At 51.2% G+C, this 12,906-nt stretch overlaps 1 protein-coding gene across 1 annotated transcript in view; it reads left to right on the forward strand.

Annotated features, from left to right (window-relative positions):
* The window catches only part of oca2 (oculocutaneous albinism II), a 559,961-nt gene that overhangs the window by 437,191 nt on the left and 109,864 nt on the right, over positions 1–12,906 (forward strand). Inside the window, exons 19-20 of the mRNA XM_038818856.1 lie at positions 2,782–2,909; positions 6,960–7,019. Coding sequence (XP_038674784.1) covers positions 2,782–2,909; positions 6,960–7,019 — 188 coding nt within the window. The remainder of the gene's footprint in view (positions 1–2,781; positions 2,910–6,959; positions 7,020–12,906) is intronic.

The raw sequence follows: 12,906 nt of genomic DNA on the forward strand, positions 1-12,906 counted from the left end.
TGATGAAGGCAAGCGTCGCATATGCCTTTTTTACCACCCGATTACGATGACCATCCCATTCACTCATCATCCTGTGCTCACTGAGACTCTGCGGCCAGCAACATCTCAGTTTTAAAATTCTCGGGCTGGATTCTCCGTTTCCGGGACTATGTCCTGACACCGACGTGAAAAACTGGTGTCAAAGGCCACAGGTTCAGAGCCCTGCAGGGGCCTACCAGGCAGCTGTCATGGAGCTCGCAGCCACGGCCCTCCGCATGAGCACGGCGGCGGCCTCCAGCAGCCGCGGTGTGCTCCATGGCGGACTCAGATCTCGGACCTGGACTGCAGAAACAGTGCCCCCTATTGGCGGCACCCCCGACCCGGACCGCCTGCTCACAAATGCCCCAGTCCCGAATGAAACCCCCCTGCCGTCCAATCTTCTCGCCCCCAACTGTGGCGGCCGCGGACCGAGTCTGCAGCTGCCTCGCGGGTTTCCCAAATAGCAGGACCAGATTAGATCCACGCCATCGGGAATTCGGCTGGTTGGGGGCGGAGAATAGCGGGGCAGGCCTCTGGCAATGGCCTCAGGTGGTGGATACTCTGCGCGGCGTCCCCGAGTACGCCGATTTTAGGGGGTGGGCGGAGAATCGGCAAACCGGCACCGGCCCCGATTACATGCAGGAAACTGGATTCTGCACCTGTTGCCGAATGCGATTTCGGCGTCGGGGTGCGGAGAATCCAGCCCCTCATCTTTATGTTGACATTTTTCCACCCCGCACCGCTTCCTATCTGAACTTTAAATGTGAACACCATGTGATCTCTGAACACGAGAGCGTGAGAGCTCCTAACCTCGCAGCCAGAGCCCTGCCTGCTCTCTGAGAGCAGAGGTATTTGCACAGAGGATTTGGAACCTATCTGATGACGACCAGATCATAGTACAAGATGCGCAGACCTCGAAACGCTCTCCAGTAGGCAAGCCTAAATGACACATTTCAGACAAACTATTGCATGTGTCCCATCTTCCAAGGGGACCAATCACAAACCTAATTCTGAAAAAGGGTCATATTCAGATCAAAATGTTAACTCTGTTTCAATTCATATCAATTCATTTCAATCATTCAATTCAAATTTCATTTGTCTATTTGAGATTTCACTGCAGGTATGTTGCTAATTCACACTATAATGAACAACTGGCAATGAGAAAGAAAAACTACATCACGAATGTTGAGCAATGTAAAATCCATGTCACCATGGAGCAGTACCATCTGACATCTGGGTACAAAATGCAAATTCCTTTTCTTGGTTAGAGGGTTGTGTGGGGTGGGGTGGGGTGGGGGGGGGTAGGGGTGTGGTAAGGCAATTGCTTTTGAGGGACACTATCAAGGAGAAGAGAGTAGCAATGGGCACACTCAGTGGGCAGCTTCAGCACCTGGTAAAGTAGCAGCGAAGGCACCACCTACTTGAGTTTCCGGCCTCCTCCCATGATCTTTGTCATGTCTTTATCACCAGAATGTGAGGATGCCGGCGTTGGACTTGGGTGGGCACTGTAAGAGGTCCTACAACGCCAGATTAAAGTCCAACAGGTTTATTTGGAATCACTAGCTTTCGGAGCGTCGCTTGTCCATCAGGTGAGGATTCAGGCGAGCTGTGGCTCACGCTGACATGGAAGGAATGCTGTAAAAACCTTTCCCCAGTCTGTGTGTCGCCTTGGTTCTAACCTCTTTCACGATGATCGTGGGCTGGGCCTGTCCCATCTGCCCCGGATTTAGATGCCGGTGATGCACGAGGGATCCTTGATGGTGAGGACCGTTGGGCCTTGGAGAAAAGGTTCAGCGGGGCGTGCCAGCTCTTCCAGTCCTCCTGTTGTCGGTGATTGGACAAAGAGGGGGAAAGGCACTCACCCCTCCAGGCGATGGGGTAATCCGAGCAGAGGTGGGTGGGAGTGGTGGGGGAGGCCTGCACGGCTCTGGGGGGTGGGGGAGGTGGGGGCCTTCACGGGTCCAGATCCTTGCCCACCTCGCTCGTTTCCACCATGGCTCCGTGAGGGAGCGTTGAACCGCTGAAGAGCCAGCCTGTAGCAACAGTGCTGTCGGAAAGTTATTCGCCTCCACGGATGCTGCCAGACCTGCTGAATATTTCCAGCACTTTATGCATTTTATTGAAGGTTGCCAGCACCCGCAGCCCTTTGCTTTCTATTTTGTCACGTTGCAAAAAAAAATCACTGCCCATTCCAACTCACCCAACACCTGTGGAAAAACAGATTTCCTCCTCAAACAACTTTCTCTTTGTTTGCCTGACTATAGAGTTTTCAGATAGGCTACAATACCTGACACTATAACAATGACCGTGGTTCAAAAATAATCTATTGCTTGTGAAGCATTTTGTGCTGTTCGGGAGAGCTGATAACGTGTTGCACAAATGCAAGTTCTTCCTTTCTCCTCATTTTTATGACCTTGAATCCTCTCTACACAACAAGCTTCAGCCAGAATTGCGATATAGGAAATAGAAGACTGCGCAATCGGTCCCGTCTAACCAGGCGACCACCTGGAAATCCTAAATCGTTAATTGTTTTAATTTGCATCAGTCATTAGCCCTTTGGCAGCGCCTTCAGATGCACAAAGTGAGCTGCTGTTTCATATTTATCGCACACGCTGTGATAGCCAAAACTGCGAGCGAAATCACTTCAAATACAGCTCCTCAAGTTTCTCTTGATCAGATTTGTCTGATTCTGTTTCATGGGTGTTAACATATTTTGTGTGAAACTTTGTTCCTGTACTAACTGTCGATGTGCCTTTTTAATAGGTTGGATCGCAATGCTGGGCGCCATATGGCTCCTGGTGCTGGCTGACGTTCAAGACTTTGAGATTATACTGCACAGGGTGGAGTGGGCAACACTTCTCTTCTTCGCTGCGCTCTTTGTCCTGATGGAGGTATTTTATGTTGTTATTCCGCCCCCCCCCCCCCCCCCTCCAATTTTTATTTACGATTGAGAGCTCAGTTGCGTTTAGAATCTCGAAGACGGGGTCACAATCGCAGGGGGCAAGGGGCCAATCATTTCGGGCTGAGCTGAAGAGGCCTCTTCACTCAAAGGGTTGAGGATGGTTGGAATTCTCGACCCCAGGGAGTTGTGGATGCTCCATCCTTGAGCATACTTAAGGCTGTTGAAGGCAGATCTTCAGTCTCTGAGGGAATCGAGGGATATGAGTGAGTGGGAGAGAAGAAGTGAGATAGAAGATCATTATGATTGGATTGAATGGCAGACCGGGCCCAAAAGTTCAGATGATCCAGTCCTGTTCCCATTTCTTTCGTTTTTCTGGTTCTAGGTAACAAGATAATGTGCCAACCAGTGGGCAGCAACTTGCAGAAAAAGCTACCTATTGATTTGGCACAGCTGGCATTATCTGATACATCAGACATCTTAAAGAGCTCAGAAATGGATAATTATCTGTGTGTAATATAGACAAAAGGTTCTGTGTCCCATGATTTATGGCGCTTTATGTCATAGGAATGATGTTGCTGCTTTGTGTGGGTTTATTCTGAATCAGGAGGCACAGTAAATTTACATGTTTAAGGGGATGAAGTTACAAAGGACATGGACAGACTAAATAAATGGGCAAGACTATGGCAGATGGAGTTGAGTTTGAAGAAGTCTGAGGGCAATACAGAGAGGTGGAAGAAGTGTGCACAACCTTAGGTGAATGTTATTGGGCGCGATTTAACGTGCCAAAACCAGAGTCCTGCTTTGGGCGCGTAGATTGGGGTGTTTCTTGGTGTCTGCAGCGATGAGAACGACCCCGCTATCTGAAGGGATTCTGTCGTTTCTTTGGGCCTCGGTCTGGAATGCCACGCTGAGGCCGCATTTACCGAATGTCCTGCACTGGTGCTGGAAGAGGACTCATGGATTGGGGCGCCAGTTTTAAGTGCTGCCTCGATCTTTCGAGGCCCTCTCCTGCTCCTCCACCACGGCTTCTGGACCCCCCCCCCCCCCCCCCCCCATTGCCCCAACCTCCCCCTTAAGGGGGCCTCGAGGCCCCCTCATTCTACCTCTGAAGAGCAGGGCATCCCTGGGCCAAATCCCTGGCACCCGGCTACCTTGGCACTGGCAGTCTGGCACCCTGGCGAGTGGACTACTCCTGCTCCTAATTCGTACGTTTGCATGTTCATAATGATCCGACTAAGGGATCTTGGGCTGGATTCTGCGTTCTAGAGACTAAGTCCCCATGCTGGCGTGAAAACGGTGGTGTTTCACTATGGAAAAATCGTCATGAAATAGCCACCGATTCTCCGTTCCGTGGGGAATCCAGCAGTCAGGCAGCTTAGAGCTCCCAGCTCTAGCTGCCGATACGGCTGAAGAACTGCCGGGTCCGTGGCCGTGCATGTGCACGGCGGCAGCCTGCAGTGGCCGCCCCGTGCTTCATGGCGGGTGCCGCAGGTGGACCCGGCCTGCCGAAATAGTCCCCCCCTTTGGCCGGCTCGCGCACCCCGGACTGCCCCACCACAGTGCCCCCAGACCCGAATATGTCCACCCCTGCCCGCGGACCCTTGGCTAGAAATTTCAGTCGATGATAATAATGAACACATGTTTGTTCCTGTTATAATGGAGACTGGAGAAGAAATATCATCTGTATGCATTCAGCATATGTGTACAACTAGAAACAAGTTCGCTTCTGGCTCAGTGCTAGTGTGTATCTTCAGAGCTTTTTCAAAGATTGAGTCAAGCAATGCCATGATTTTAAAATTCTCAACTGTAGTGCAAGTATATCTGCTATAGCAAGGGCTAATGTAGGACTGAGAAACAAGTCTGAACACTGTGCGATGTAAAGAGATGCATAACCTGAGGCTAGAGAGTCTTGTGGACTGGACAGAGACCTGCGTAAAAGCAAGCATGGAGTTAGCTCATAGCTTGATTTTTCTCTCCTGTATATACAAATGTGTGTATCTCCATAATTATGTGTTATCAATAGACAGTTAATGTTCAACCGAACATGAATCATAGAATCCCTAGAGTGCAGAAGGAGGCCATTTGGCGCATTGAGTCTGCACCGACCCTTGGAAAGAGCACCCTACCTAGGCCCACAACCCTGTCCCCATAACCCAGTGAACCCACCCAGCCTTTTGGACACTAAGGGGCAATTTAGCATGGCCAATCCACCTAACCTGCATATCTTTGGACTGTGGGAGGAAACCAGATCACCCGGAGGAAACCCACACAGACACGGGGAGAACGTGCAAACTCCACACAGACAGTCACCCAAGGTCAGAATTGAACCCGGGTCCTGGTGCTGTGAGGCAGCGGTGCTAACCACTGTGCAGCCCGTGTCGCCCCGGATATTTCATTATATTAAAGGCGCTTTCTAAATATAAATTTCTGCTGAACAATACCCTGATCTTCATCAAACACAGCAGTTCCAGGATTTTGACTATTCTGACTTGGAATTATATTGCCCTTCCTTCACTGTTACTCGGTCAAAATCCTGGAACTCCCTCCCTCACAGCACTGTGGACCACATGGACTGCAGCGGCTCAAGAAAGCAGAGCACCATCACCTTCCCAGGGGCAATTAGGGATGAGCAACAAAAGTGATAAACACGCTGGCCTAGCCAGTGACCCCCACATCCTGTGAAAGTACATATATTTAAAAACATCTTGGGTGGGATTCTCCGGTTGCCGATGCCGAAATCGCGTTCGGCGGTCGGCTGGAGAATACCCGTTCCCGACCAAATCGGGGACGGTGCCGCTTTTGCGATACTCCACCCCCTCCAAAGCGAGTATGCCGCCTGCCGTATCGACGGCCTCAGGGCGTTGCCTGAGGCCTAGCCCCGATGCTCCGCCCCCAACCGGCCGAGTTCCCGACGGCGTGGGTCTCTCATGGTCTCACCCGTCGGGAACTCGGTGTGGTTGCAGCGGACTCAGTCCAGTGCCGTCACAGTCGGGGGAGGGCTGATCACAGGCAGGGGGGACTTTGTCAGGTGCTCGGGGCACTGTTGGAGGGGTGGGGGGGGGGGGGGGGGGGGTGGACCAGGGCTCCTGAGCCGGCCAAAGGGGGGGGCACTATTTTGCAGGCCGGGTCCGCGCACACCCGGCACCATGTTGCACGGCGCTGCCGCTGTGTGCATGCCCGGCCATGGACCAGGCAATTCTCCGGCCATATCCGCAGCTGGAGCTGGGTGCTGTACGCTGCTCGGATGCCAGCTCCCAGCCAAACGGTGGATCGGTGGCCATTTTGCAGCGGATTTCCGGGCGTAAAACGCCAGCGTTCCCAAGCCGGCGTGAAGACATAGCCTCACACTCGGGGAATCCAGCCCGAATAATCTCTACATTCCTTGCCCTCTCACAGCGTGGACTCTCGGACTGGTCTTGACAGTTAGGTGAAGTTTTATTCTGTGACGGGGCTAATTTCACCAACAGATGCCAGGGAACCACGAATGTGGAGGAAGAAAGGTACGCAGAAACGTTCACATCTTAGAATGTGGCATATTGAAAAAGGTAAAATAATATTCACATAATACAAACAGGTCGAGAGAATGGAGTCTAACGATGGCAAGGCAAGATCAAGTGCTCCAATTTTGCTCGAACTGTTCTAAAGCCGTAACCTTTCCAACTCGTGGCTCTGCAACGGAGTGATTGCTGAAATCTGAGCTGCTTTTGCACGGTATTTATTAGAGGTTGTTTCAGCTGAAACTGCGAAATAATGCTTGTTTCAAGAAGCCTATAATTCATCGCAAGCTGCCAGAAGCTTATAAAACCGAATAGGAATTGAAAACTGTAAAAGGCATAATCTTGAAATTGGGTCTCTTAAAGCAAAATCCATGAAGCAATGATGCATTCCTCTAAAGGGAATAACTGTGAAACCAAGTGTGTCCATGTCCCGGCGGAAATGTCCTGTGAATGAAGGAGAGCAGATTTTCTGGAGTACTTTTTTTACTGAACAGTTATAATCTTAGTATAACTTGATTTTTCTCTTCATATTTCTGCTCTAGGCATTGGCAAACTTGCAATTGATCGACTACATTGGAGAACAGACAGCCACGTTGATAAAGGTAACCCATAAACTGCTTGCGTCAAAATGAAACCATTTGCTGTGCCTTGCCCGAACTATCCCAAGGCTGATTTATTTTCAGGGTCACTGCGTCTTTTAGATTACATTGATCATGAATGAACATGCATCGAGCGGCATGGCGGCACAGTGGTTAGCACTGTTGTCTCACAGCGCTGAGAACCCGGGTTAGATCCCGGCCCCCGATCACTGTCCGTGTGGAGTCTGCACATTCTCAACGTGTCTGCGTGGGTCTCACCCCCACAACCCAAACATGTGCAGGGTAGGTGAATTGGCCACGCTAAATTACCCCTTAATTGGAAAACAAAATGAATTGTGTCCTCTAAATTTATTTATTTTTAAATGAATGAACTTGCAACAATGGTAAGGAGCGACAGGAGTCCAGAAATCTGGGAGGACGCCTGATAGCTGGGCCGAGCTGAGGCTCAGTTCGTACCTGAGAAAGCAAAGGTGTCCAAAGCTGGAACGCCATGGGTGATGAAAGGTGCGGAGATTAAAATGAAACTGAAAAACCAGGTTTACGATAACTGCTGGGCTCATAATTCAGTTGAGAACCAGGCTGAATACAAAACGTTACAGAGAATGACAGAAAAAAAAAGTGGGGCAAAAAAGTTTTGACATGGTGTTGAAGCATCAGCAGGGCGCATGAGAGCATCAAGCAATGGATCTGTGTGACTGGGGAAGGAGCCCAGGTGGGAACGTGGACAGCCATCCTCAGCTTGGCACTTAGGCCAAACCATAGAACAGAGAACAGCACAGTACAGGCCCTTCGGCCCACAATGTTGTGCCGACCATTTATTCTAATCGAAGATCAACCTACACCCCTTCAATTTACTGCTGTCCATGTCCCTAATGACTCTGACTCCACCACCTCTGCTGGCAGTGCATTCCACACACCCACCACTCTCTGTGTAAAGAACTACCTCTGACATCTCCCCTATACCTTCCTCCAATCATCTTAAAATTATGTCCCCTCGTGACAGCCATCTCTGCCCTGGGGAAAAGTCTCTGGCTCTCCATTCTATCCATGCCTCTCATCACCTTGTACACCTCGATCAAGTCATCTCTCTTCCTTCTTCACTCCAGTGAGAAAAGCCCCAACTTCCTCATCCTTTCTTCATAAGACATGCCCTCCAATCCAGGCAGCATCCTGGTAAATCTCCTCTGCACCCTCTCCAAAACATCCACATCCTTCCTATAATGAGGCGACTAGAACTGGACACATATTTCAAGTGTGGTCTAACCAGGGTTTTAAAAAGCTGCAGCAAAACCTTGCGGTTCTTAAACTCAATCCCTCTGTTAATGAAAGCCAACACACCATACGCCTTCTTAACAACCCCATCAACCTGGGTGGCAACTTTGAGGGATCTATGTACGTGGACCTCAAGATCCCTCTGTTCCTTCACACTTCTAAGAATCCTGCCTTTAACCCTGTATTCGGCATTCAAATTCGACCTTCCAAAATGAATCACTTCACATTTATCTAGGTTGAACTCCATCTGCCACTTCTCAGCCCAGCTCTGCATCCTGTCAATGTCCTGTTGTAACCTGCAACAGCCCTCAACACTAGCTACAACTCCACCAACCTTCATGTCATCGGCAAACTTACTAACCCACCCTTCCACTTCCTCATCCAAGTCATTTATAAAAACCACAAAGAGCGAGGTCCCAGAACAGATCCCTGCAGGACACCACTGGTCACCGACCTCCAGGCAGAACATTTTCCATCCACTACCACTCGCTGTCTTCTTTCTGCCAGCCAATTCTGTATCCAGACAGCCAAATTTCTCTGTACCCATGCCCCTTGACTTTCTAAATGAGCCTACCATGGGGAACCTTATCAAATGCCTTACTGAAATCCATATACACCACATCCACTGCTCGACCTTCATCAATATGTCTCGTCACATCCTCAAAGAATTCAATGAGGCTTGTGAGGCATGACCTGCCCCTCACAAAGCCATGCTGACTATCTTTAATCAAACTATGTTTTTCTAAATAATTATAAATCCTGGGCGCGATTCTCCGACCCCCACACCGGATGGGAGAATCGCGGGAGTGCCGGGCGATTCCCGCCACGCCGCCCTGGCACCCGCATGCGCAATTCTCCCACCCTCCCCAAAACGGCGTGCCGCGTTTCACGACAGGCCGCTCGGAGAATCGCCGCTCGCCGTTTCTAACAGGCGAGCGCCGATTCTCTGGCCCGGATGCCCACCGATCGGCGGGCCGGCGTCTCTAATGGACGCACTCTTTTTCCTCCGCTGCCCCGCAAGATCAATCCTCCATGTCTTGCGGGGTGCCCATGGGGAGGACGGCAACTGCGCATGCGCGGGTGACATCATTTAAGCGCTGCCGGCCGCGTCATTTATATGGTGCCGCTTTGATGCAGTGCCAAGACCCGGCGCGCAAAATTGACACAACGCCGCTCCTAGCCCCCTGGGGGTTGGAGAATAGGGGGCGAGGAGCGGCCTCCGATGCCGGAGTGAAACACTCCGGTTTTCACTCCGGCGTCGGCACTTAGTCGCCCGTTGGGAGAATTGCGCCCCCTATCTCTCAGAATCCTTTCCAGTATTTTGCTCATCACAGATGTAGGACTGACTGGTCTGTAATTCCCATGGATTTCCCAATTCCCTTTCTTGAATAAGGGAACAACATTCGCCTCCCTCCAATCATCCAGTACTACTCCAATGGAGAGTGAGGACTCAAAGATCATCGCCAACGGTGCAGCAATCTCCTCCCTCGTTTCCCGTAGTAACCTTGGGTATATCCTGTCTGGCTTATCTATCCTGATGCTTTTCAAAATTTCCAGCACATCCTCCTTCTTAATATCAACCTGTTCGAGTCTGTTAGCCTGGTTCACCATTAACCATGTGGTAGTTTTGCTTGAGAAAGCAACATAGGGCGGCATTCTCCCCTACCCGGCGTGACGGAGGGTCCCGGAGTAGGGGAGTGGCGCCAACCACTCAGGGGTCGCGCCTCCCCAAAGGTGGGGAATTCTCCCCACCTTTGGGGGCCAGCCCCGCGCCGGAGCGGTTGCCACCAGAAGACCGGCGCAAAAAACCGTCGCCCCCGGCAGCGGGGCTGGTCGAAAGGCTTTCGCCGGTCCGCGCATGCGCCGGCAGTGACGTCAGCGGCAGCTGGCCGCTGACGTCACTGTCGCAGCATGCGCAATGTGGGGTTCTCTTCCGCCTCCGCCATGGCGGAGGCCGCGTCGGACGCAGAAGAAAATAGAGCAGCCAGGGCACTGGCCCGGACTCTGAGGGGGGGGCCCCGATCGCGGGCCAGGCCACCATGGGGGCACCCCCCAGGGTTCGACCACCCCCCACCCCCCAGGGCCCCGGGGGCCTGCTCGCGCCGCTGAGCCCGCCGTTCCAGAGGTGGTTTAAACCTCGGCGGCGGGAGAGGCCTCCCAGCGGCGGGACTTCGGCCCATCCAGGCCGGAGAATCACTGCAGGGGCCTCTCCGATCGGAGTGGCGAGATTCCTGCCCCCGCCACTTCCCGGGTGGCGGAGAATCTCTGCCACGGTGGGGGCGGAATTTTAGGCACCCCCAGGCGATTCTCCGACCCTGCTGGGGGTCGGAGAATTTCGCCCAGGATGGGAGAATCCCGCCCGTAGATACCAAGGATAATATGGGACCTGTTTGTGGCATGGAGATGGATGTGGACAAGGGAGATAGGTATCCCTTGATACGCCATTAAATCGCCAATTTTTTCAGATTGAATTCTTATGACCTAGAGAGTCAAGGTGGGTGGAATTGTGTTGGAATAGAAGATCCTAATCCCACCTGAGGAGGAGGGCACGGAGATTGGCGAGGAGTTATGCAGCCATGTCATTGCTGATGGCAAGGCAGAATTAACTAGACAGCATAGTGAGAATGCTCCCAAACTGGCGCTGAGATGAGGGCACACACGCAGGGGCAACTATGGTGTGCCTGCAAATGGCAGCAAAACTCCATCCTTGAAGATGCCGATCACCAATGGATGCACTATCTCTTGCCTCTCCTGCACCGTTCACCGGCACAGTGACACTTGCATGGGTGTCAGAGGGATTGCTTTAGGATTCGGGGGCATATTCTGGTGAGCGCTTCCCAGAAGAATCCCAGCAGCTAAAGGGGGCAGTGTCAACTAAAGTCCCTGACAAAAGAAGGACTGTTAGGGATCATGCTCATACTGAGCTCTGGGCTGAAGATAGAGGCCTCGGCTACAAGTCGCCCGCAGGAGCTGCAGAGACAGTAGGGGGACATCCGGTAGAACAGTCAAAGGCAATGCACAACATTGTGTGGATGTTGGAAGTGTCCATCTATGAGTCACATGCATTGAGGCCTACTTTCCCTCACTTTGACCATGTGCTGCACACAGCAGTGGCTTGGTGAGAGGAGATTGAGCTTCTCCTCGGGGTCTTGGCCCATCTGAGCACTGCTGCCAAAGTCATCGATGGCAAGGGGGCATTGAGCTCAGCAGTTTGCCTCCACCTCAGCTCATGCCAGGGTCGCACCAAGGCATAGTGGGTGTAAGAGAAAACATAAGAGCTTATGAGGGTACAAAGTTGGCATGAGTATTCAGCCATTTTGCACCTCTTCACAAGTATATATTTAGCATTTGTTTTTCTTGATTCACGTGTACATCATGTTCATTTATAAGGACTCGCTTAGTCAGAGGACATGTTGTCCTGGCACGCTACATGATTGGCAATCATTGATGGCTGATGGCGATTACATTTTCGTTTGTGGATGCAACAAAGCTGTAGAGTATTTGCGTTTTGTCTTTATTGGGGATTCATGGCTGAGGCACCTACCTGCTGAGCATAGCATCACCTGCAAACCATTGCTCGCTCGGGATGTCCGTCCACCTCCACCTGGATCTACTTCAAAAAGCCACGTCCCCCGCTCCCCAGAAGGGATTGGACAATTGTCACACAATCACAAGCGAAGACTGCCCCTAAGGATAAAGGCCTTGCTTTTGGATATAAGATACTCAAGTTACCATGACCGATATTTCTGCTCCTGGGCCTCCATGACAGGTCAATGAAAGCATCTTTAATAGTTCAATTGGAGCAAGTAACTTTGGCCATTCTCTTTGCACAGCATATATAGGAAGTCCACCAGAGGCTGCATGTTCCAGCATGTTCCGCAGCCCTGAGAATATAAATTCCCTCACAAATTGCCTCAATCCTGCAAAGCACAATGAAAAATTAGGTTCTCTGGAAGCCCTGGCAGGTCGGTGTGCTGGAAATATTGGAGAGGTGTTGTGGTATGTCAGGCCTCCACAAATTCCTTGCCGTCAACCTTCACGAATGCAGATGTCTCCCTGTGACAATGCCAAGTTGTGCAATGTAGAGCAGACTCTGATAACGCTGGACACCCTCTGTGGCACATATTGTAATGCTCCACCAGATTCGTCAAAGCAGCGGAAATGGATTGGATTTGTATTTGGTGTTCTGTTTATTATCACATGCACTGAAGTAGAGTGAAAGATGTTGTTCTTTGTACAGTCTAGACAGATCGTTCCATCCATGAAAAAACATAGGACATGCGATAGATACACATTGTAAATATATAGACATAGACATTGGGTGAAGCATACAGAGTGTAGTACTACTCAGTAGAGAAGATGGGCAGCACAGTAGGACAGTGGTTAGCACAGTTGTTCCACAGTTCCAGGTCCCAGGTTCGAATCCTGGCTTGGGTCACTGTCTGTGCGGAGTCCGCACGTTCTCGCTGTGTCTGCGTGGGTTTCCTCCGGGTGCTCCGGTTTCCTCCAACAGTCCAAAGGTGTGCAGGTTAGGTGAATTGGCCATGCTAAATTGCCCTTAGTGTCCAAAAAAAAAAGGTTAGGTGGGTTATGGGGATAGGGTGGAAGCGTGGGCTTG

Source organism: Scyliorhinus canicula, chromosome 14, assembly GCF_902713615.1.
Source record: "Scyliorhinus canicula chromosome 14, sScyCan1.1, whole genome shotgun sequence".
Lineage (NCBI taxonomy): Eukaryota > Metazoa > Chordata > Chondrichthyes > Carcharhiniformes > Scyliorhinidae > Scyliorhinus > Scyliorhinus canicula.